The 21,217-nt window shown below is 45.3% G+C and overlaps 1 protein-coding gene across 1 annotated transcript in view; it reads left to right on the forward strand.

The window, feature by feature from the left end:
- The window catches only part of fars2 (phenylalanyl-tRNA synthetase 2, mitochondrial), a 113,994-nt gene that overhangs the window by 22,285 nt on the left and 70,492 nt on the right, over positions 1-21,217 (forward strand). The window contains exons 3-8 of the mRNA XM_084340078.1: positions 7,469-7,806; positions 9,734-9,820; positions 10,443-10,502; positions 10,903-11,071; positions 11,145-11,307; positions 11,408-11,539. Coding sequence (XP_084196204.1) covers positions 7,487-7,806; positions 9,734-9,820; positions 10,443-10,502; positions 10,903-11,071; positions 11,145-11,307; positions 11,408-11,539 — 931 coding nt within the window. The 5' untranslated portion in view covers positions 7,469-7,486. The remainder of the gene's footprint in view (positions 1-7,468; positions 7,807-9,733; positions 9,821-10,442; positions 10,503-10,902; positions 11,072-11,144; positions 11,308-11,407; positions 11,540-21,217) is intronic.

The following is a 21,217-nucleotide window of genomic DNA, read 5'->3' on the forward strand; positions in this document are numbered from 1 at the left end:
TGGAGACGGGTCTCTGTAAAGACGTGGCGGAGACAGTCTCTGTAAAGACGTGGCGGAGACGGGTCTCTGTAAAGACGTGGTGGAGACAGGTCTCTGTAAAAACGTGGTGGAGACAGGTCTCTGTTAAGACGTGGTGGAGACAGTCTCTGTAAAGACGTGGTGGAGACGGGTCTCTGTAAAGACGTGGTCGAGACAGTCTCTGTAAAGACGGGGTGGAGACAGGTCTCTGTAAAGTCGTGGTGGAGACGGGTCTCTGTAAAGACGTGGTGGAGACGGGTCTCTGTAAAGACGTGGTGGAGACAGGTCTCTGTAAAAACGTGGTGGAGACAGGTCTCTGTTAAGACGTGGTGGAGACAGTCTCTGTAAAGACGTGGTGGAGACGGGTCTCTGTAAAGACGTGGTCGAGACAGTCTCTGTAAAGACGGGGTGGAGACAGGTCTCTGTAAAGACGTGGTGGAGACAGTCTCTGTAAAGACGGGGTGGAGACAGGTCTCTGTAAAGACGTGGTGTGGTATAGCCGGTATCAGCCACTTTGTGTTCAGATGCTGACGACAGTATTTTTGTCAGTCAGTTCACGTTTTAATTAAGACGAAAAATTAACAGTTTAAAAAAACAAACCCGTTGAACTGATTGGTTCTTGTTCAGTTGAACTTTTTGTATGAAGTGTTTTAATCTCCAGTTTATTGTGTTTGTGCACAACAGAAGTGAAGGCGTTTAATAGAAGCAAGATCATTATGAACTTTTTGGAGACTAATTATGTCATTTCTCTTCCTGTCGTCAGTGTGTTCACTTTTATCTGTCCCTCTGTCTCACACACACACACACACACACACACACACACACACACACACACACACACAGTTGTATATACATACAGTATCTTCCTCTTCAGGCCGTCCCTCCCTCTCTCTCTCTGCAGTATGTAATTTATCACCTCTCTCTATCAGCGTGTCAGTTTTTACAGGCTGAATCTCTCTGCACTAAAACTGCTGCTGGAAACTGCCTCTGTGTGTTTGTGTGTGTGTGTGTGTATACAGGCTTTATGTCTTTGTGTAGCATGTGCGTCATGTCACTCGTCTGACTGACATCTCTTTCTTGGCGTGCACCTGTGTGTGCGCGTGATGCGGCACTGTAACCTTGGCGGCCGCTGCGTTCGTCTGAGGCGTCGTATTTCCTGCAGTCTGCCGTTTCCCCTCCAGTTCTTGTCACCGTGCTGAGGCTCAGAGCTTTTTGTTTCACTTTCAGACACATTTGCGAGTTTGTTTCTCCATCTTTTGGACGTGCGGAGGGTGGTTTTTTTTTTGGATGGAGTGCTGCAGCTCGTCCTTGGCGGCGTCTCTGTTGCCACCTTTAGTCAGCTGGCAGCGTCAGAAGTCACATCACAGCTTCACTGTTGGCTGCTGCCATGCTGGTTAGTCAGAACAACTTCTTGGCAGCAAAACAAGGGATTTTCTCAGCAACTTTCACACATGATGAATCATGTTTCACTTCCTCCAGAGCTCTTACATCGGTGCACATTTTATCTGTCTGTGCTGCACAATAATCTGCCATAGTTTTCATACCTGGTGCCTATTAGCTCTTATCTGTTCTGTATTAATACGACATAAAACAAATGTGGCTGATGGAGGGGCCTGAAGGTGATCAGGTGACATCATCCATCGACACCAACATTCAGATATGAGATTATTACATCGACACTAACCTCTAATGTGATCATTAAAGAGTCACGAGGAGGATCGAGAGATTTTACGGATGAGTAACCTGAACTGAAGAGATTCTGAGTAAAGGAACAGTCCACCCAAAAATGTAAATCCATCACTCATCATCTCCCCCCTCCATGCTGACGGAGGTTAAAAAAACATTTCTGGAGCTTCACAGTAAAACAGAGTTGCAGCATTCTGCTAAACTGAAGCAGCTGGAGATGATTTAAAACATCAGATGTCTCCGTACAGCTCGTCTGCTGCGATCACAGAGATCACAACCTGATCTGAGGAGACGTTATTAACACCCTTTATTAATCTGAAGTCTTCACTGTAGCTGCTGGGATAAAAGTGTTAACGTGCACCCTGAAGCCACTTCTGAAACGGGTGCACAAGGTTCAGCTGTGGAGGGTGCGTAAGGAAGTTTGTTGGTTGCTAAGGTGTTAGCAGTGTTTGCCTGTACATCCACAGGGCGGTATGGATTTCATGGCGAGCTAACGTGAAGCTACACTGGGTCGACAATGGACATTATCTTAAAATGTCAAAAAAACAACAACAACAAACACACAAAATGGCTCCATACAGCTCTTCCGCTGCCCAAACTAAAAGACGTTATGTGCGACCCCCAACATGTGGTCGAGCTTGTGCACCCACTTCAGACGGGGTGCAAGCTAACACTTATATCTTAGCAGCTGCAGAGTATTTCAACTTAATAAGGGGTGTAAAAAACAGCTAGATATCATGTTACCAATGAACGTGTTGACTTTGTCTTTAACAGTCAAACAAATGGAACAAAACGTTGCGAGCGCTCAGATCAAACAGGTTTCCTCGTCTCGTGGCTGTGGATTAAAACACTGGAGGAACAGACTCTGTGGTCCCGGCTCCGTCACCAGACGTTAGAAGAAGACACGAGCAGAGACGTGTGAAGAGTTTCACCGATAAACAGCCAAACAGCAGCGACTCTCCCTCTGGACTCATTAAAGTTTGATCCTGTCTAATATTTTCATTTTCTCAAGTTCACAGCTCTGTGTTTTAAAAATCCATGTGATCATTTCTGCTTCAAAAAATCTCTCTGATTTCCTGCTCTGCTCTCAGTTCTGAGGGTTTCAGGGTCACAGACAGGTCTGCGTGACCTCTGACCTTAGAGATGCCTAAAACAGAATTTAAAATATGGCTTCGAAAACGAAAAAGAAAATCTGTTTTATTTTCTGGCGCAGTCTGAATGCTGCTGCTGCAAAGAAACATGAAAGTTGATTTTTTTTCTGCCTGAAAATCTGAATTTTTGAAGGTTTTTGAAATCTTAACAATCATAAATGCAGATCATCTTGTCGTGTTGGATCGTATTTCTGTGCGGGAGGTTTTTTCCTCTCACTGTCTATTTAAATCTGCTCAGCTCAGGTCTCTGCAGTTTTAACCGCTCTGTGTGCGTATTTACTGTACATGTGTGTCCGTGTGCGTAGGCGTCCATATGTGTCTGTGTGGTGGTGTGTGGTGCCATGGGAACAGACATATGGCAGCGATCACATGCTTGGAAGAAGGTCAGTCCAAAAGAGGAGGAGGAAGTGTATCCACTTTTTGTGTCAGTACAGGAACAACAATGCTGATGTAGTTTTGGTGAATCCCTTTTTTAATTAGCGTGAACCCTCGCCACAGCAGGATCACGCATGTCCGCCGCTGGTCGGGCTATATATTATCTGGAAATGTCACATGACCTTTTGTCATCGTGAAAGATGAACGGCCTCTTCACCTTTTCCAGACCATCAGACATTTCTCAGCTCCAGAGAGAGTCTGTCGCTGCAGCATGATGGAGATCAAACTCCAAATTACTATGAATGTAATTATTATTGGTGATCAGTCTTTGGGTGGAGGCCCAAGAAGTTTATTTACATCTCGGTCAGAGCTGAGATGATCGGGGAAATCAGCTCACAGAAGCAGAAGTGACAAACTAGTTCCTCTCTTGTTCCAGCTCGCAGAGTTTTGGACCATTTGTCAGACAAAAGAAGCCATTTGAAGATGTTATCTTGGGCTCTGGGAACATCTTGACATATGAAATACAGTCAGCAAGAAAATATCATCAAATATTTATTCAAAGACCTTTCTCTTCGCTTGGCAATTGAAAGTTTGCTGCAAAGTGGAAACATGAGCATATTTGCAGATGTGGAGAAAGTTTAATATATTCTTTGAGAACAAGGCTTTCATAATAAAAGTTGTTAATAAAAAGATGAGTATAAGGCACTGAAATACTGACAGAAACGTTTCTGTTGCATAATGTTGGTCAGAGTGTCACTTGGTCCAAGATACCTGCACAACAACTTCCTTTCATTAAATCAACTGTCTGTTATTTCTCAGCTTTATTACTGAAACACAACCCGCAGCATCAAATCCATCATGGTTAAAGGCTGCTCCTGGCTAATGTCCGGTCCCAGGAAGAGGACATGCAAAGTGTTGTACCCACGTCTTTACAGAGACCTGTCTCCACCACGTCTTTACAGAGACCTGTCTCTACCACGTCTTTACAGAGACCTGTCTCCACCACGTCTTTACAGAGACCCGTCTCCACCACGTCTTTACAGAGACCTGTCTCCATCACGTCTTTACAGAGACCTGTCTCCACCACATCTTTACAGAGACCTGTCTCCACCACATCTTTACACAGACCTGTCTCCACCACGTCTTTACAGAGACCTGTCTCCACCACATCTTTACAGAGACCTGTCTCCACCACATCTTTACACAGACCTGTCTCCACCACGTCTTTACAGAGACCTGTCTCTACCACGTCTTTACAGAGACCTGTCTCCACCACGTCTTTACAGAGACCTGTCTCCATCACGTCTTTACACAGACCTGTCTCCACCACGTCTTTACACAGACCAGTCTCCACCACGTCTTTACACAGACCTGTCTCCACCATGTCTTTACAGAGACCCGTCTCCACCACGTCTTTACAGAGACATGTCTCCACCACGTCTTTACAGAGACCTGTCTCCACCACATCTTTACACAGACCTGTCTCCACCACATCTTTACAGAGACCCGTCTCCACCACGTCTCTACAGAGACCTGTCAGATGATGAATCTTAACCATAATATCAATTTTCCAATCTAGAAATCTAACATGCAGACCTGAACTATACTTTCAAGAAAATTGTTAAGCTGAGGTTGTAATCCACTCAGATCTTGAGGGTTGTCTTTTCAATACATTAGATGAATCACGTACAGGTAATTCCCCTGTTATACAAACATAAGTGGTCCTAAAACACTTCCCTGTGGGGCTCCACATGTTTGAGGTTGACTTCTACATGAATGACCTTGAACACCTGAACTCTAAAATCTATTGGTTCAATATGAAGGAATGGTGACGGATTCAAAACAGTGTTCACCATCATAAAATGTGACAAGATGTGAGACATGGCTCCTCTTCTCTTTGCCCCTAAAGTGTATTAATCTTTATGAAATAAGTGGTCTTTGCTTCAGGCACTGCAGGAAACCCTGTGAAGACACGAGTGCTCTGCAGAGGACGTCTTCAGTTCTGGTCTTTACGTGACCTTTCCTTTAGCGCCTGTCTTCGGACAAATTATGAACTTTGTGCACAAGACGAATAAAGGCCGGGCTGCTGTGACCTTTACTGAACATATTAATCTTTTTCAGAGGAAGAGCTTTTTGGGGGGATTTTACAGCTTTTTCCTCCAAATAAAAATGATGTGTTGTTTATAATGATGGGGTGTGATCATCGTTGTAACCTGTAGGGGACACTATCAGTGCTTTTACTGCCGTATGTCATCATGAAATTATTCCTCATCGTACTTTACTTTTATGTTCCTGTAAAAGTCAAAATGACCTTCAGATGTCCCCTTACATAACAACCAGGTTTACAGTGTGTGTGTGTGTGTGTGTGTGTGTGTGTGTGTGTGTGTGTGTCTGTGTGTGTGACCTCAGCACCGTCCAGTCCAGTATAATATGACACCAGAAGCAGAGCAGAGGTAAAAGCTTCATGGATTTAGGAACAATAATCCATTTTGCTGCAATGCCACTGCAATGCAACACCCTTTGTCTTGTTCGGGGATGCTCCCTGTGTGTGTGCGTGTGTGTGTGTGTGTGTGTGTGATTGTGCGTGTGTGTCTGTGTGAATGGACAAATATTTGAGGGGGACAGATAAAAGGATGACTGTCTCGTCTCCTGCTGGAGGTTAAATGATGGAAAGAAGGAACAGAGCAGAGAAACAGACTCAGCTGAACCTTCGTTGTTTTTGATGTTTGTGCGTTACAGCAATTATAAAGTAATAATCAAAGTGTGTGTGTGCGTGTGTGTGTGTGTGTTTGTTGGCTGCCATGTCTCTCACCTCATCTGACTTCCACTGAGAAGCTGGTGATTTGTTTATGATGGGCTGTGATTCACATCCTGCTGCCTCCCTCTCTCCTGTCCACTGACATGATGGATGTAATGACTGAAGCCTCTTTGACTGATCGTGAGCTCCTGAACCTGCTCGTGACGGTAGACGAGCGGAGCTGGTGAAGGAGGAGACCAAACCTGAGCTAAAAGGACAGGAAATATTGGACGACTCCAGTAGGATGTGCAGGAAGTGTAAAGAGGAGTTTTGCTGCACCCTGGTGGCCAAAAAGCAAATCATGCAGCTTTAAGTCCACGTTCGTCATCCGAGGATACTTTGATAAAAACACTACATGTCAGCTGACCTGCAAACAGAAAGTTAACAACGTTTAAATAAAATGTAAAAGAAAAACACCAGATGACACACCTAGCTTAGCGTTAGCATGCAGCTAGCTTAGTTTGAGCCCACAGCTAGCTTAGTGTTAGCCTGCAGCGTCTCCTCCACGCTCTTCTCCTGTGTGATGAAGACGATCAGGTACTGGAGGAAACTCTGACAGCGCTGGAGATGTTGGTTTATTTTCTTTTTCAGAGATCCTTTATTGATTTGTTTGAGAAGAGGGTTCACTCGTGGAGAAAAACTGAACTAAACTGATAACATTTCCAAAGATCCTTTATTGATTTGTTTGTGAAGAGGGTTTACTCTGAACAGATTTGAGAAGCTGAACTTTGTGACAAACTGAATTTCTATATTTTGTTGTTTATTGTTGAATCGCTGAAGGATGCTATTTTTTGTTGAACTCTGGAATCTTTATTTTTGGTGAATATTATTTGAACTCATCATTTGAACTCATATTGTGCACTGTCCCTGTTCAAATAAAAGAAATAACAAACAAAAGACCGCAGGATAAAGTCAAGCTGTTGTTGTAAGATACCCCTATTTAAAATTAAAAAGAGTAAATGACAGTTTTCAGGCCATAAAACCAACAATCTGTTGACCTTTACAACTCCAGATGTGATGGCAGAGCCGTCAGTGATGGAAAAACATGTTCAAATTAAAAATATGATCAAATCGCAGCGTTAAAATCAAAAGTCAAATCAATCGTTTGAACACTGCTTGAACAGAGATGGATAAAACACGTTTGACTGCACGCACCAACATCACTTGATGCAGGAATGAATACTGATTGAACCCTTTACATGACAAAAAGGTTTTTTGTGAAATCGTTAATAAACTCTCTCAGCTGGGTCAAAAAATGTCAAATCTAAACTTCAGAACATTAAATGTGCAACATTAAAGCAGAAAAGTGACGATGTTGTGTGAGGTTTTAAAATGGGATGATATTTCTGTGATTGTCTTCGTTTGTCTGTTTGTGTTTATCTTTATAAGATAACACGCAGCTACATGCTAATATTGTTTCTATTGTTCTAATGTCTTTCAGCTCCATGGACCAATCATCATGAGACTTGTCAGAACCCCCTTCCCGTTGCTCCTCCCTCTCCTCCAGTCCCCGCCCCTTCCTCTGCTCCATCGCTGCTGTCTGTCAACGCTCTTAGCCAACAGCAGCACAGCGTCACACAGACGCCTCAGCACAGACGGCTCCACCCCTCAGCCTGTGATTGGTCAGGACTCGGTGGAGTTGCTGGGCCACTCCCACCCGCGCGATGACTACACCAACGTCACGCCGAGGATCTTGGCCATGGTCGGCCGAAATCTCCACAACCAGTCCCATCATCCTCTGTGGCTGATCAAGGAGCGGATCAAAGCTCACTTCTACAGGTACGAATCAAGTAAAGGTGAAGTCCGCCATCTTCTTGGTACATGTTCAACTATTACTCAGTAACTGCCTAAACTTTGACAGCCAGTGATTCGCTGGGACTCTGCAGGCTTTGGCCACTTCTTCCTGCGTTTTCCAGAGTTAAAACCACACTTGATGCAATTAACTGTAACTTCTTAAAGCTCCTGTTGGTAAGATGACAATACAGATGTTTGGGTTTTCCCAACAAATACCGACGCTTTGCGATTGTAGGTCGCCCTCTGAACACGTCAGTATTTGAGGAGTTGGGAGCATCGAGACTCATAGACTATCGTTCTCCTACCGTTAATGTTTCTGATGAGTCAGCATTTACCCAGGAGCTACACCATCAGGATGTTCACGGTTTATTTCCTTTTTCATGGGAAGAGGGTTCACTTGTGGAAGAAAAACTGAACTAAACTGATAACATTTCCAAAGATCCTTCATTGATCTGTTTGGGAAGAGGGTTCACTCAGATAGTTGATCATGTGGATTTTCATGGTCTCCAGAGGATGCATCTTAATCTTGACCTCCTGACCCTCCTCTACTGTAATCAGGTCAAAACGTCCACCTGTCCACAAAAATATCTCAAAACTGAACCTGGAAGGTCAGAAGTGTTTTGGTGTAAGTGCCAGTCGAGCAGTTGTCACTGGGCTGAGTCGGCGCCATCTTTGCATCCAGTTCTGGATAATATATCGATGGTAAGAACGGCCTCACAGAGCTGCTAGCATGACTGAGCACTGTGTTCAACTGCGTCAGCTCTGCAGCGAGCTGTTCTGACAAACTACAAATGTCCTATTGTTGTGAAATTTTAACTTTATATGTGAATCTTCACACTTCAGGTGTGAATGTTCACACGACTCCCTGATTTAATGTCCTCGGAGTGTGTGTGTGTGTGTGTACACACACACAGACATCCAGATAAAACCAGTCTGTCCTTTAAATCCGCTGCTGTTATGGTGCCACATGTTGTTGTATATGTGAGTGTTGTTTCTATATTTTGGGAGCACAAACTGCTGACGGACTCTCTGCAGCCTCGCTGTGTCTTCAGGGACGGTCGGTGTAAAGTTTGCTGCACTGCACGCAGCAGTGAAATATAGTGAGGCTGCTGGTTATGTTCCACAGCCGCCATAAAAAACCAACACGCAGCAGCGAGCGCATTAATAATGCTGCATTAATAAGTCATTAAGAAGTCACAGAGTGTGTGGTCTGACAGTGGTTTATGACTCTGCCATTTCACAGGTCGTGAACTTTACTCTTTAGAAAATCCTGTATGCTCTGATAGCAGCAGGACAGCAGACTCTGAGGACACCTGAGGGCTGCTGGGTAATTTTCAAACAAGATGAGAACTTGATCAACAGCTGCTTCACATTTACGCTGCTTCTCTCTGTCTGGTTTGACTTCTTCAGTTTCTTTTGAGGCGGATTTTAATGAATCCTACGACATGAATAAAATACTGTTAATGAGAGTCACAGTCAGGAAGCTGCGATGTTGTCAGAACAATTAATGCAGATTCAGCCGATCCATGTGAATTCTGCATGATCTTGCAATTTTGTCCAATTGCAGCAACTAATCATTATAGTTTCCTGCAAGTTTTACCAATCAGAGCAGAGCGAAATGTGTTGAGTCAAACATGGACGTCAACACGCTCAGTGTTAGGGTTCGTGTCCACGCTGCCTGTGCGTTCAGGAGCTCTGAGATGAAGCGTCTTGTTTCTATGACGACAATATCTCAACATCTGTCGCTGTATGATGGACGCTGGTCCTCTGAGGTTTTCTATCTGTTAGTTTTTATGTGACTCTTCTCCAGCTCTGTGTTTTTGTTCCTCTCTGTCATCGTTGTTTGTTTTTGACGTCTTCACATCGTCCATGTCAGCGCTGCTCATTCATCTTCTCTCTCCACCCTCCACAGCGCCTACATCGGTCGCTGGGGAAACCCACTCTTCTCTGTCCATGACAACCTGAGCCCCGTGGTGACTGTGGAGCAAAACTTTGACAGGTCAGCACAATAATGATTGATTGATGATAAACTGACTGACTGGTTAAACAGTCAAACATTTCACTGACACACAAAGATATAAAATGTAAGACTTCAGTCAACAGTACAGAACAGAACCACCCGACAGTGGAGGTCACCTCCGGATCACTGCTGCAGTCAGGCTGATCAACAGGAGTGAAGATAAATCCACAAGTTCAACAGTAACTCTGAGCTCTGCTCCCGTCAGTGAACGGCTCCGGATCAGAACCTGATGAGACTCCAGGTGTTTAGTCCTCCAGCAGGTCTGGATCTGATCCAGAATCTCTCCTGTGTTTTGGTTTAGTTTAATTTAGAACTGTCAATATGTTGAAGTTTTGCTTCAGAGGAAGTGAGATGATTCGTTAAGAGCGACTGAACTGAGTTAAAACAGAATCTTTCTCTTTTCTATTTCAGTTTTAGGAGCTACAAACAACAAGAGTTGAGTCTTTTAAATGCACATAAGTGAAACATCAGCAGTCCGTCGAGTTCTGAGTCGAAGCATAAATGTCACTTTAAACATTTGACTGAATGTGTTCGTGGAAACATTGATGTGTTTTTGCTGTAATTCCTGAAGTGAATCTGTTTTTCCTGATTTGATTGACAGCTTGCTGATCCCGCCCGACCACCCCAGCAGGAAACGAGGAGATAACTACTACCTGAACAGGTGAGTGACACTGCTCACCACCCACAATGCATCTGTAGTGATGGTGTTTCTTAATGTTTGTCCTGCAGCTTCTCTGTTTCTATTCCAGGTTAGTTTTTGTTGCACTTGTTGCCAGCAGTGTCACTGGATCTTCATCAGTCTGATGTTTCAGCCCGGTCCAGTACACATACAGAATCACTAAAACGATGATATTTAGCTCCAAGGATCAATCTGGAGCACAACTGAAGGAAGTTCACATGAAGTTTACCCAAAAAGACGTCAGGGTTTAGGGACATAAAGCGACATCAAATCTGAAATTATAAAATCGGGAAACTCTAAAAATAAGTTCCTTGAGTGCTGATCGATCAGCTGACGTCAGGTTTTCATCACTGAACTTGTTTCTGATTGTGTTGATGAGCAGGAAGACGATGCTACGCGCCCACACCTCCGCCCACCAGAGGGAGCTGGTGAGGTCCGGTCTGGATGCGTTCCTATTGGCCGGAGACGTTTACAGGCGGGACGAGATCGACGCCAGTCACTACCCCGTCTTCCACCAGATGGAGGGAGTGCGACTCTTCTCCGACCACGAGGTAGGACGGCGTGTCCGTGAGAGTTTGTACTCCTCAGTCTTCAGGATGCTCCAGATGTTTCTTTGTCCTGCAGCTGTTCTCCAAGGTGCAGAACGGTGACGAGCTGTCGCTGTTCGAGTCCGGAGGTCGACGCTCGCCTCACAAACAGGAAACACACAGTCTGGAGGCCGTCAAGCTGCTGGAGTTCGACCTGAAACACACTCTGACTCGACTCGTCACTCACCTGTTCGGACAAGGTGAGGCCGCCAGAGCCAGGAAGTGACATCATATCCTGTCGTTTTACAGGTTGCTAAGATTCTTCTTCTTCTTCCTCGTCTCCTCTCCTCCTCTCCTCAGATGTGGAGGTGCGGTGGGTCGACTGTTACTTCCCCTTCACTCATCCCTCCTTTGAGATGGAGGTGCGTTTCCAGGGCGACTGGATGGAGGTGCTGGGCTGTGGACTGATGGAGCAGGAGCTGCTAAACTCTGGTCAGCACACACACACACACAGACACACACACACACACACACACACACAGTGTCTCTGTGTGGGTGGACAGCAGTTTGTGGTTGTGTGAATGAAACAGTCGCTGCCTGCAGCCAGTGTTGTTTCTCTGGCAGGTTTTATTTATTTTCCTGCAGTCGGGTCAAAGGGGACGCAGAACCCGCCCACGTTCACACATTAAATCCTCGTCCTCGTGTCCATTAACATCCTGTTCTGAAAACCCAACGAAGCTCCAGAAACATTTTGAATCGCTCAGTGTGTCACTGTCGGCAGGTTACTGACGGGCGATGGTGTCAGCAGCCTCACGTCAGGTTGTGTCTCTGTGACGGACCTGTGTTCAAGAACACACACACACACACACACACACACACACACTAACACACAGTGTGTACACAGGCAGGTCAGAGATTGATCTGTGGATTGGTCCGTCAGTGTTGGACACACAAAGACAGAACAAACACTTTTACAATGAAACAACTCGAACACACACATGCAGACATGTGTCCTCTCTCTCTCTCTCTCTCTCTCTCTCTCTCTCTCTCTCTCTCTCTGTCTCTCGCCCCTCTCTCTCCCCTGTCAGCCTGCTAAGTGGCTAGCTTGCTGCTTTGCCCTTGAACAAAGCTGTAGCCCTGCGCTCCACTTCACCGCTGCTTGTTCCAATCAATAATACATGCTTTAAGACGCAAAGAGCGGCCGGATCAGTCCAACTCTACTCTGTGAGTGTGTGTGTGTGCGTGAGTGTGTGTGTGTGTGTCAGAGAGCACTTAGTTAAGAAAATGTCTCTTTACGTTGACACACTTCACGCTGACTTGCGTGCACATTTTGGTGTCTGGAGCAGTTTGTTCAGACGTGAGTGAACTTAAATAAACTTTTAGATGAACTGAACATGGCGACAGCTTCTGTTAAAGGCGGAGTCTTAACTTCAGGTGGTGACACGATACTGGACGTAGTAACTGTAATGTTATTGAAATATCAGAAAAGCATCATTTCTTAAAGTAATACATTACTGTAACAAGGTTACTTTTGTGATGATTACTCAGTCGACTGAAAGACAATTAGCAGCTCTGTTTGAAGCACACATGCAACAGACTTTTAATTTCCTGTATATTTAATATTTTAGACAGTTTTTGGGACCAACGCTGGACTCCAGACTCAGTTTTAAAGTTTCTCTTCTGTCTTGATTTGACCTCTGAACTCTGCACACAGTGACACCAGTTTGTCCTGCAGCTGCAGTTTCCTCCCCTGCCAGAGGGGGGAGCTGCCGGTCAGACCGGGAGGAGGTGCAGGACGTGTGGAGAGTCCCTCCATCACTCCTGCAGAAATCATTTTCACCTCCTCTATTATTGAACGCCGATCCCTCTCACTGCTCACCTGTCTCTCGCTCATTTGCGTGCACCTAGCTCTACGTCTGCAGGTGTGTGTGTGTGTGTGTGTGTGTGTGTGTGTGTGTGTGTGTGTGTGTGTGCATGTATGTGTGTGTGTGCACGTCTGAATCCATTTCCTGCAGTGCACCACGACTGAAATAGACTGTTTCAGGACACATACAGCGAGATGGAAGCGCCTTTGGCCATTTTACACTTTGGCTGTGCCTCTGTGTGTGTGTGTGTGTGTGTGTGTGTGTGTGTGTGTGTGTGTGTGTGTGTGTGTGTGTGTGTGTGTGTGTGTGTGACTCTGTTCTCCATGTATTTCCTCCTGACAGTCGGAGCAGTAGGAGGTTAAATTGATGCTGAGGTCCAAACAGAGGCAGAGGAAGTAGAAACTCTATCAAAGACACACACACACACACACACACACACACACACACACACACACACAGCTTGTTGTTGTTGTGAGTCTTTAGCTTTGTGTCCTGAAGGGAGGGTGCACAGTTCTACTATTATGTCTTTATGTAGTTTTTTAGGATGGCAGCGAGGCTAGCTGACAGGCTAACCTAGCTAGTTAAAAGCACCTTCTTGATTATCTAACCCGTTTATCTAATTATCTATAATTGACGTCAAAATCCAGAATCTGTTGGATAAAATATGTAAATATACAATAATGTCTAGTGCTAGTTTACAAATGTTAGCATGCTAACAGGCTACATTGAGATGGTTAACATCTCCCCTCCAGCTCCAGCTCCAGCTCCAGTCAGCAGTACAGAACAGAACCACCCGACAGTGGAGGTCACCTCCGGATCACTGCTGCAGTCAGGCTGATAAACAGGAGTGAAGATAATTACATTTTTACATAAACGTTAAAATTACACATATTTCTGCAGTTTTCAGTTTCGCCGTCCCTCCAAATATGGTTTTGTGTCATAGTACTTTTTTTTTAAAACAGGAAAATCCCCAAATTCTCAGAAAGGAACAAAACACTGACAGAGCTCATATTAAACATCAACAAAGAAACATTACACTATTTTCTGATATTTGAGCTTAAAACATCACAGAGATACAAGACTTCACCTTAAAGTGCAGTGATGGAATGTAACTAAATACTTCTACTGAAGTACTCTACTTCAGCACAGTGTTGAGGTACTTTGTTTAGGTTTTTCCATTTTCTGCTCCGGATCAGAACCTGATGAGCCTCCAGGTGTTTGTTCCTGCAGCAGGTCTGGATCTGCAGCGACGCTCCTCCTGAGTTATTGATTTATTTGAATCTAATTGGAGGTATTTGAATGTTTGTGTTTGTTTGCTGTGTGTCGTGTGGACGGTTCTTAAAATGAACGTGACGATGAGCGATGATCGCGACCTTCCTCCTCCACGACGCTCCTCTTCCTCTCTGTGTTTCTGTCTCCGTGTTTCTTCATTCATCTCCCACTGAAAACTGAACACATCAGCAGTTGTAGCTGAACACATGATGTCGCTCTGCACTTCATTCACAACACACTCCACTGTGTGTGTGTGTGTGTGTGTGTGTGCGCGTGTGTGTGTGTGTGTGTCTGTGTGTGTGTGTGTGTGTGTGTGTGTGTGTGTGTGTGTGTGTGTGGTGAGTGAGAGAGAGATAACATTGGCAGTGTCTCTCTGCCCTTGGCACTGCAGCAATGCTCTTGACATTCATGCTGTGGAGACACACACACATGCACGCACACACACAGACACACATAGACACACACACGCACACACACAGACACACATAGACACACACACACAGACACACACACTTCTCTGCTCGCGTTTCATTCTTCTTCTTTCCTTAATTTGCTCACTCTCTTGACTGCCGGAGTCAAGTTTGTCAGCATGTCACACACACACACATGCACACACACACACATGCACACACACACACACATGCACACACACACACACACACACACACAACACACACACACACACACACACACACACACACACACACACACACACACACGTGCACACGCCTGCCTCATTCTCACTCTCTCAACTCTCTTCACACTCTCCACCTCCCCTTCGTATCCACTGCGGCAGTGTGGCTCCGTTACCTTGGAAACCACTCATTCACCCCCCCAACACACACACACACACACACACACACACACACACACACACACTTTCAGCTCCCCCCAATCCCCTATACACACACACACACACACACAGACTCACACACACACTTTTTTCTGGAGCACTGAGAGTGAGAGACAATGAGGAAGAGCCGGGGAAGAGGGGGCGAGAGAGCATAGAAGTCAATGTGATGAGGAGAGAGAGAGGGAAGAAGGGATGAGCGCAGAGGAAGCAAGGAAGGGAAGGAAGGAAGGAGGCGAGGTAGGAAGGGAAGAGACATAATAGTGAGAAGATGGAGGGAAAATTAAACGAGCGGCAGGGTGGAAGTGGCAACAGGGGACACCAGTTGGTGTGTGTGTGTGTGTGTGTGTGTGTGTGTGTGTGTGTGTGTGTGTGTTCGATGTGTGTGTTATTCAATGGTGTGGTAGCGTGACTGCCATATGTGTTGCCTGAGGCCCAGAGTGATGAGGGAGAGAGTTAATGAGAGGTGTAAGAGGAGGGAACGAGGGAGGGAACGAGGGAGGATGGGGGAGAAGAAAGTAATGAGAGAGGAGAGGAGGGGAGGAAGGATTGGGGGAGGAGAAGAGGGATGCAATGGAGAGGGAGGAAAGGAAGGAGGAATGAGGGAAGAGAAAAAGGAGGCGGGAAAAAAAGGGAAATAAGCAAATGAGGAAATGAGCAAGGAAGAAGAGAAGACGTCATCGAGGTCGAAAGGAAAAGTGGAAAGAATTGAGGGATGAAGGAAGGACTGAAGCTGGCCCCGAGGAAAGGATGAAAGAGAGGAGGGGAGAGGAGGCAGGGAGGTAGGAAAAGGAAAGAGATAGGAGGAACAAGGGGGCAAGGAAAGGAAACAACAGAACAAGGAAGGAAGGGAGATGGAGGAATAAAATGGAGGAGGGATGAAAGAAGGACTGAAGGTCGCCCGGAGGAATGAACGAAAGGGAGGAGGGAAGGGAAGAGGAAGGAGATGTGAAGGAAATGAGGGAGGATGAAGAGGGAGGAAGGGAGTGAAAGGAGGAAAGAAGGAAGCAAACAAGGGGACAGGGAGTAAAGAAGGGGAGAAGAAGGGAGTGAGGGAGGAGGAGAGAAGAAGAAGGAGGAGGAGAGAGGAGGGGAGAAGAAGAAGAAGAAGAAGGGAGTGAGGGAGGAGGAGAGAAGAAGAAGGAGGAGGAGAGAGGAGGGGAGAAGAAGAAGGGAGGAAGGAGGAGAGAAGAAGAAGGGAGGAGGGAGGAGAAGAAGGGAGTGAGGGAGGAGGAGAGAAGAAGAAGGGAGGAGGAGAGAGGAGGAGAGAAGAAGAAGAAGAAGGGAGTGAGGGAGGAGGGGAGAAGAAGAAGAAGAAGGGAGTGAGGGAGGAGGAGAGAAGAAGAAGGAGGAGGAGAGAGGAGGAGATAAATGTCTTCATTAATTCACTGATGAGGGGAGAGCGAGGTAGAGACAGACTGGAGAGAGAGAGTCTGTTTCTTCTTCTCTGCTTCTTTATTCATCAGGGTCCCCTGGAGACGGAGTCCCTGCACACACACACACACACACACACACACACACACACACACACACACACACACACACACACACACACACGTGAACTTGTCTTTATATTTCAGTATCTTTGTGTGTATCCTGTGATGTGTATATCAGTGTGTGTGTGTGTGTGTGTGTATCATTGAAGTTGTGTGTTTGTGTTTGCTCATCCATATTTCCACATGTTTACATTGTGTGTGTGTGTGTGTGTGTGTGTGTGTGTGTGTGTTGTATCTTTGAAATTGTCTCTTATTGTACTTGAATGTTTGTGTAGTTGTCTATGTGTATTTTGCATGTGTTTGTGTTTGTGTGTTTTCAACTGTCTGACCGTGTGTGTGTGTGTGTGTGTGTTGTATCTCTTCTTCTTTGTAAAGTGTGTCTATTTGTGTGTATGAAAGTGTTAGTGTGAGGTGTGTGTTTTGTATCTTTTAAGTTGTGTGTTTGTGTGTTTGTGTGTATTCTGCATGTGTATTTTAAATTTTCTGACTGTGTGTGTGTGTCTGTGCACATTTTCTCTCCTCTCAGTGTGTGTTTTGTATCTTAGAAGTCATGTCTTTGTGTGTTTGTTACATATGTGTATTTGTTGTGTTGGTCATATTCACATGGTGTGTGTCTGTCTGTGTGTATTTTCGTATGTGTTTGTTAGTCTGAATGACCATTTTTGTTGGTTGTCTGCCTCACTGTCCTTGTGTTTGCATGTCTGTGTGTGTGTGTGTGTCTGTGTGTGTGTGTGTGTGTGTGTGTGTGTGTGTGTGTCTGTGTGTTTGCATGTCTGTGTGTGTGTGTCTGTGTGTGTGTCTGTGTGTGTGTGTGTCCCAGGGGTTTCCCTCCAGTGTCGGCGGGCAGCATATGGGACTTGGCGCTAATGACCACACCTCCTCGCCAAAACCTGATTTACACACACACTCACACCCCCCATGGGACAGGATGGTGTGTGTGTGTGCACGTGCCGACATGAGAGTGTGTGTGTGTGTGTGTGTGTGTGATGAGGGTGGAGGCTGAAATCTGATTAAAGTCGTGTTGGCGACAATTAACAGCCTTTCAGACCCGCCGCCCCGGGCCCTGTGGGACTGTGTGTGTGTGCGTCTGTGTGTGTGTGTGTGTGTGTGTGTGTGTGTGTGTGTGTGTGTGGTTCAGGTGGCAGGATTAATCCCCCCCCCCCCCCCCCCCCCACCTCTGAATAAATCATGTGACCCCTCCCCTACCTCCTTTCATCCATCCATCCATCCATCTCTCATTAAACCTCGTCTGTCACCACGACGACGCTTTCATTCGTTTCCTTCTCCACCTCTGTTTTCTTTCTGGTGAGTCTGTAGTGTGATCACTTCCTTCCTTCCTTCATTCATTCCCTCCTTTCTTCCTTCCTTCCTTCACTTGTCTTTGTCTTTCTTTCCCTCCGTCGGTCTGATGATGGAGGGATGAGAACAACAGAGAGTGAGAAGTGTGGCGACCTCAGGCTTGTAAAGACCCGCCTCCTCCTCCTGACCTCTGACCCCTCCGTGCTGATTGACAGCTCCTTTCATCTCTCCATCTATCCACCAGCATCCTTCTCTCCTTCCTCTCTTCTTTTATTCATATCAAATCCTCCATCATCCCTCCATCTTTGTTTCCTTCTCTTTTCTTTCCCTCCATCTTTCCCTTCTCTCTGTCAACATTTTGCAGAAACTGACCGAAACACTCAGAGGCAGCGAACACAACAAGTGAGCTTTAATGCAACAATCCACAATTAACAATTCATTCAAACATTCAAAATCCAAAATCCAGATTCCAGATTTCAGAATTCAAAAAACAATGAACTCAAATCTAACAATTCAAAATCCAAAAATCAAAGTAAACAAAATAAAACAGTCATCGCAGGTGAAACAGACGACAGACACAGAAACACAGAGACGTGCGTGAAACACAGGAAGTGATTAACTGGTGAGCAGGAAACAGGACGGGAAAACGGACAAAGGCAGGAAGTAGAAAGTAAAATCTGACACTTTCATCTTAAAACAGGAAGTCACAAAATGAAAACTCATGAAGCTCTCCTTCATCTCTGTCCACCTTTCTCCTTTGACTTCTTCCTCATGTGCATCACGTCTTCTTCTTCCTCTTTTCTCTCTTCGTCTCTTCTTTCCTTCCTGTTTCCCTCCATCCTGTCTTTCATCCCTTAACTTATTCACGTCGTCATCCCTCCATCTTTTCTCTCTGTCTCAGCTTCATTTCTTTGTCTTTGTTTCTTTCTATTTTTACAGTTTTTGCTTTCCTCCTTTCTTCTTCCTTTAATCACTCCATCTTGTTCTTCTTTCCTTCCTCCTGCTGTCATCCGGCCTTTTTCCTTTTATTTTATCCTCATGTATTCATCCATTTCTCCTCGTCCTCCTTCTCTTCTTCATCGTCTCTTCCCCACGTATCCCTCCGTTATTAACCCTCGTCCATCCCTCGTTCTTTCCTTTCTATCTTTGTTATTCATTAATCTCTCACTCCCAGTGAGGATAATAACTGGTGGACAGCTGGTGCCACACACACACACACACACTCACACACACACACACACACACACACACACACACACACACACACACAAACACACACACACACACACACACACACAGTCTGTCTGGATGTTCACTGATGTTTCTCACGTTCACAGACACAATAATATAATAATTATATAATAAGAAATGGAACAAGCTCTTTGCACGCACACACACACACACACAAACACACACACGTGCACGTGCACTATAAAATATCTGCACAAAACAATAAAAATAAACCAGAAGAAGAAGAAACTGAAAAGAAAAAGAAATAAAACACAAAAACTCCTTCCTCATAAACACACACACACACACACACACACACACACACACACACACACACACACACACACACACACACACACACACATAGTTGCTTCCCCAACCAGTGTGTGTGTGAGTGTGTGTGTGTGTGTGAGTGTGTGTGTGTGTGTGTGTGTGTGTGTCTCTGGGGTGTGCGAAGGGCAGAACAAACATTTGTTTGTGCAGCGATCCATCTCAGCCCGGCCTGCTGCCTCCATAACAAACAGACCAGAGGGGGGAGGAGGGGGAGGAGGGGAGAGGAGGGGGGAGGAGGGGGGGGGGAGACAGAGTGTGTGACAGAGAGAGAGAGAGAGAGAGGGAGGTCTAATCCACCTGACTCAGGTAGAAAGTGAGTGACAGCTGAGTTTATGTGTAACCATCGATGAGTCTCAGGATCAATGATATTTATTGATTTGTTCTTCTGAGTGTCACAAAAGGCCGAGTCATGCTCGAGTTAAAGTAAAGATGCGGTGTCAAAATGTCACTTTGGTAAAAGTGAGAGTCGCCCACATGAATAGTACTCGAGTAAAAGTCTTAAAGGATCTGATGGGACATGTACTCAAGTATTACAAGTAATTTCCTGGTAGTAAATGTAATTAAGTATCAGTGAAAGTAAATTAAACATACACTGACATGTATGTATGAGCAGACAGCAGCTTCTGTGCCGCCCTAGAGCCCACAACAGCCAATGAGTGATGGTGGAGACCAGTGACCACTCTCTCTTCTTCCTCCTCTCTCCTGAGCCAATCACACACCAGCCTCCAGATGACTGATGCATCCTGTAGCCAATGAGAGTTCAGATCCAGTAATATATAGTTTACATCAGTTTTAAAGCCCTGAACTTGATGTAGTTTCTGTGTTGTGCTCTTTGAATAGTCTGTTTCTGCAGCTCAGCTCTTGTTTCTGACTCTTTTATCTGCACACAGTTAGTGTGAAGAAGGAAATAAAGAGCTATAATGAGTTTAATGCTGCTGTTACTCTCAGGCAGGCGACTCTGAGCTCACAACAGGACACATTTTTACCAGGCGCCTGAATATTTCCTCATGAAAACATGTGCTGAGTGTCATTTTCACTGATGTTGTTATTACATGTGAACTGGGACCATGTCAGACTGTGTGATGCTGAGCCGTGGCAGTAAGAGCGCATTATTTTTGTATTAAAGATAAATAATTCAGTGATTTGAAACTCCTGTAGATTAATGACAGAAGAAGAAGGAAACAAATAATCTAGTAACGTTTCAAAAGAGTCTGTACTCCACACGGTTCAACAGCAGCTTTGAATTTAGTGGGAGAGACGTTCAGGATCATTTCACAGAGGTGTCCAGGAGGAAGATCAGATGAAGGTGCTTCAGTTTGTAGTTGGCGTTAGCGTTTGAGTATCAGGTGCTGTTGTTGTGCTGTTAATTCATTATTAACCTGTTTTGTCACACTCAGTCTCTCTGTTTTGTTGCACTGCCGAGTTTGCTGAATGCATTGATACCAGAATTTGTGCCAAGATCAAACAAATGTGTTTAACAAGAAAGAGACTTTGTAAAGGACGCGTGGAGAGGGAGCTCGTTCATTAAGAGACGCTGCGACTGAGGAAGTGGAGCAGAAACAGAGGGTTTCTGGGGAGTTGGCTAAAAAATCGTATTTTTTTCATTCAGAGATCCCGTTTGGAGACAGGAGCACCACTCCTGTAGTGCTGGCTTGATATTTAATACATGCTGATGTGCGTGTAATGTCTTCATCGTGCAGGTTTCTCTGCTCCACAACAACAACAACAGTATCTTCTGGCTGAGCGGTCTCCATCCTGACTGTTAAATATTAAAGCAGTGTAAGTGAGCCCTGCAGAGAGCTGCTGCTGCTGCTGCTGCTGCTGC

The sequence above is a fragment of the Pagrus pagrus genome (assembly GCF_965226575.1).
Source record: "Pagrus pagrus genome assembly, chromosome: 20".
Taxonomy (NCBI): Eukaryota; Metazoa; Chordata; class Actinopteri; order Spariformes; family Sparidae; genus Pagrus; species Pagrus pagrus.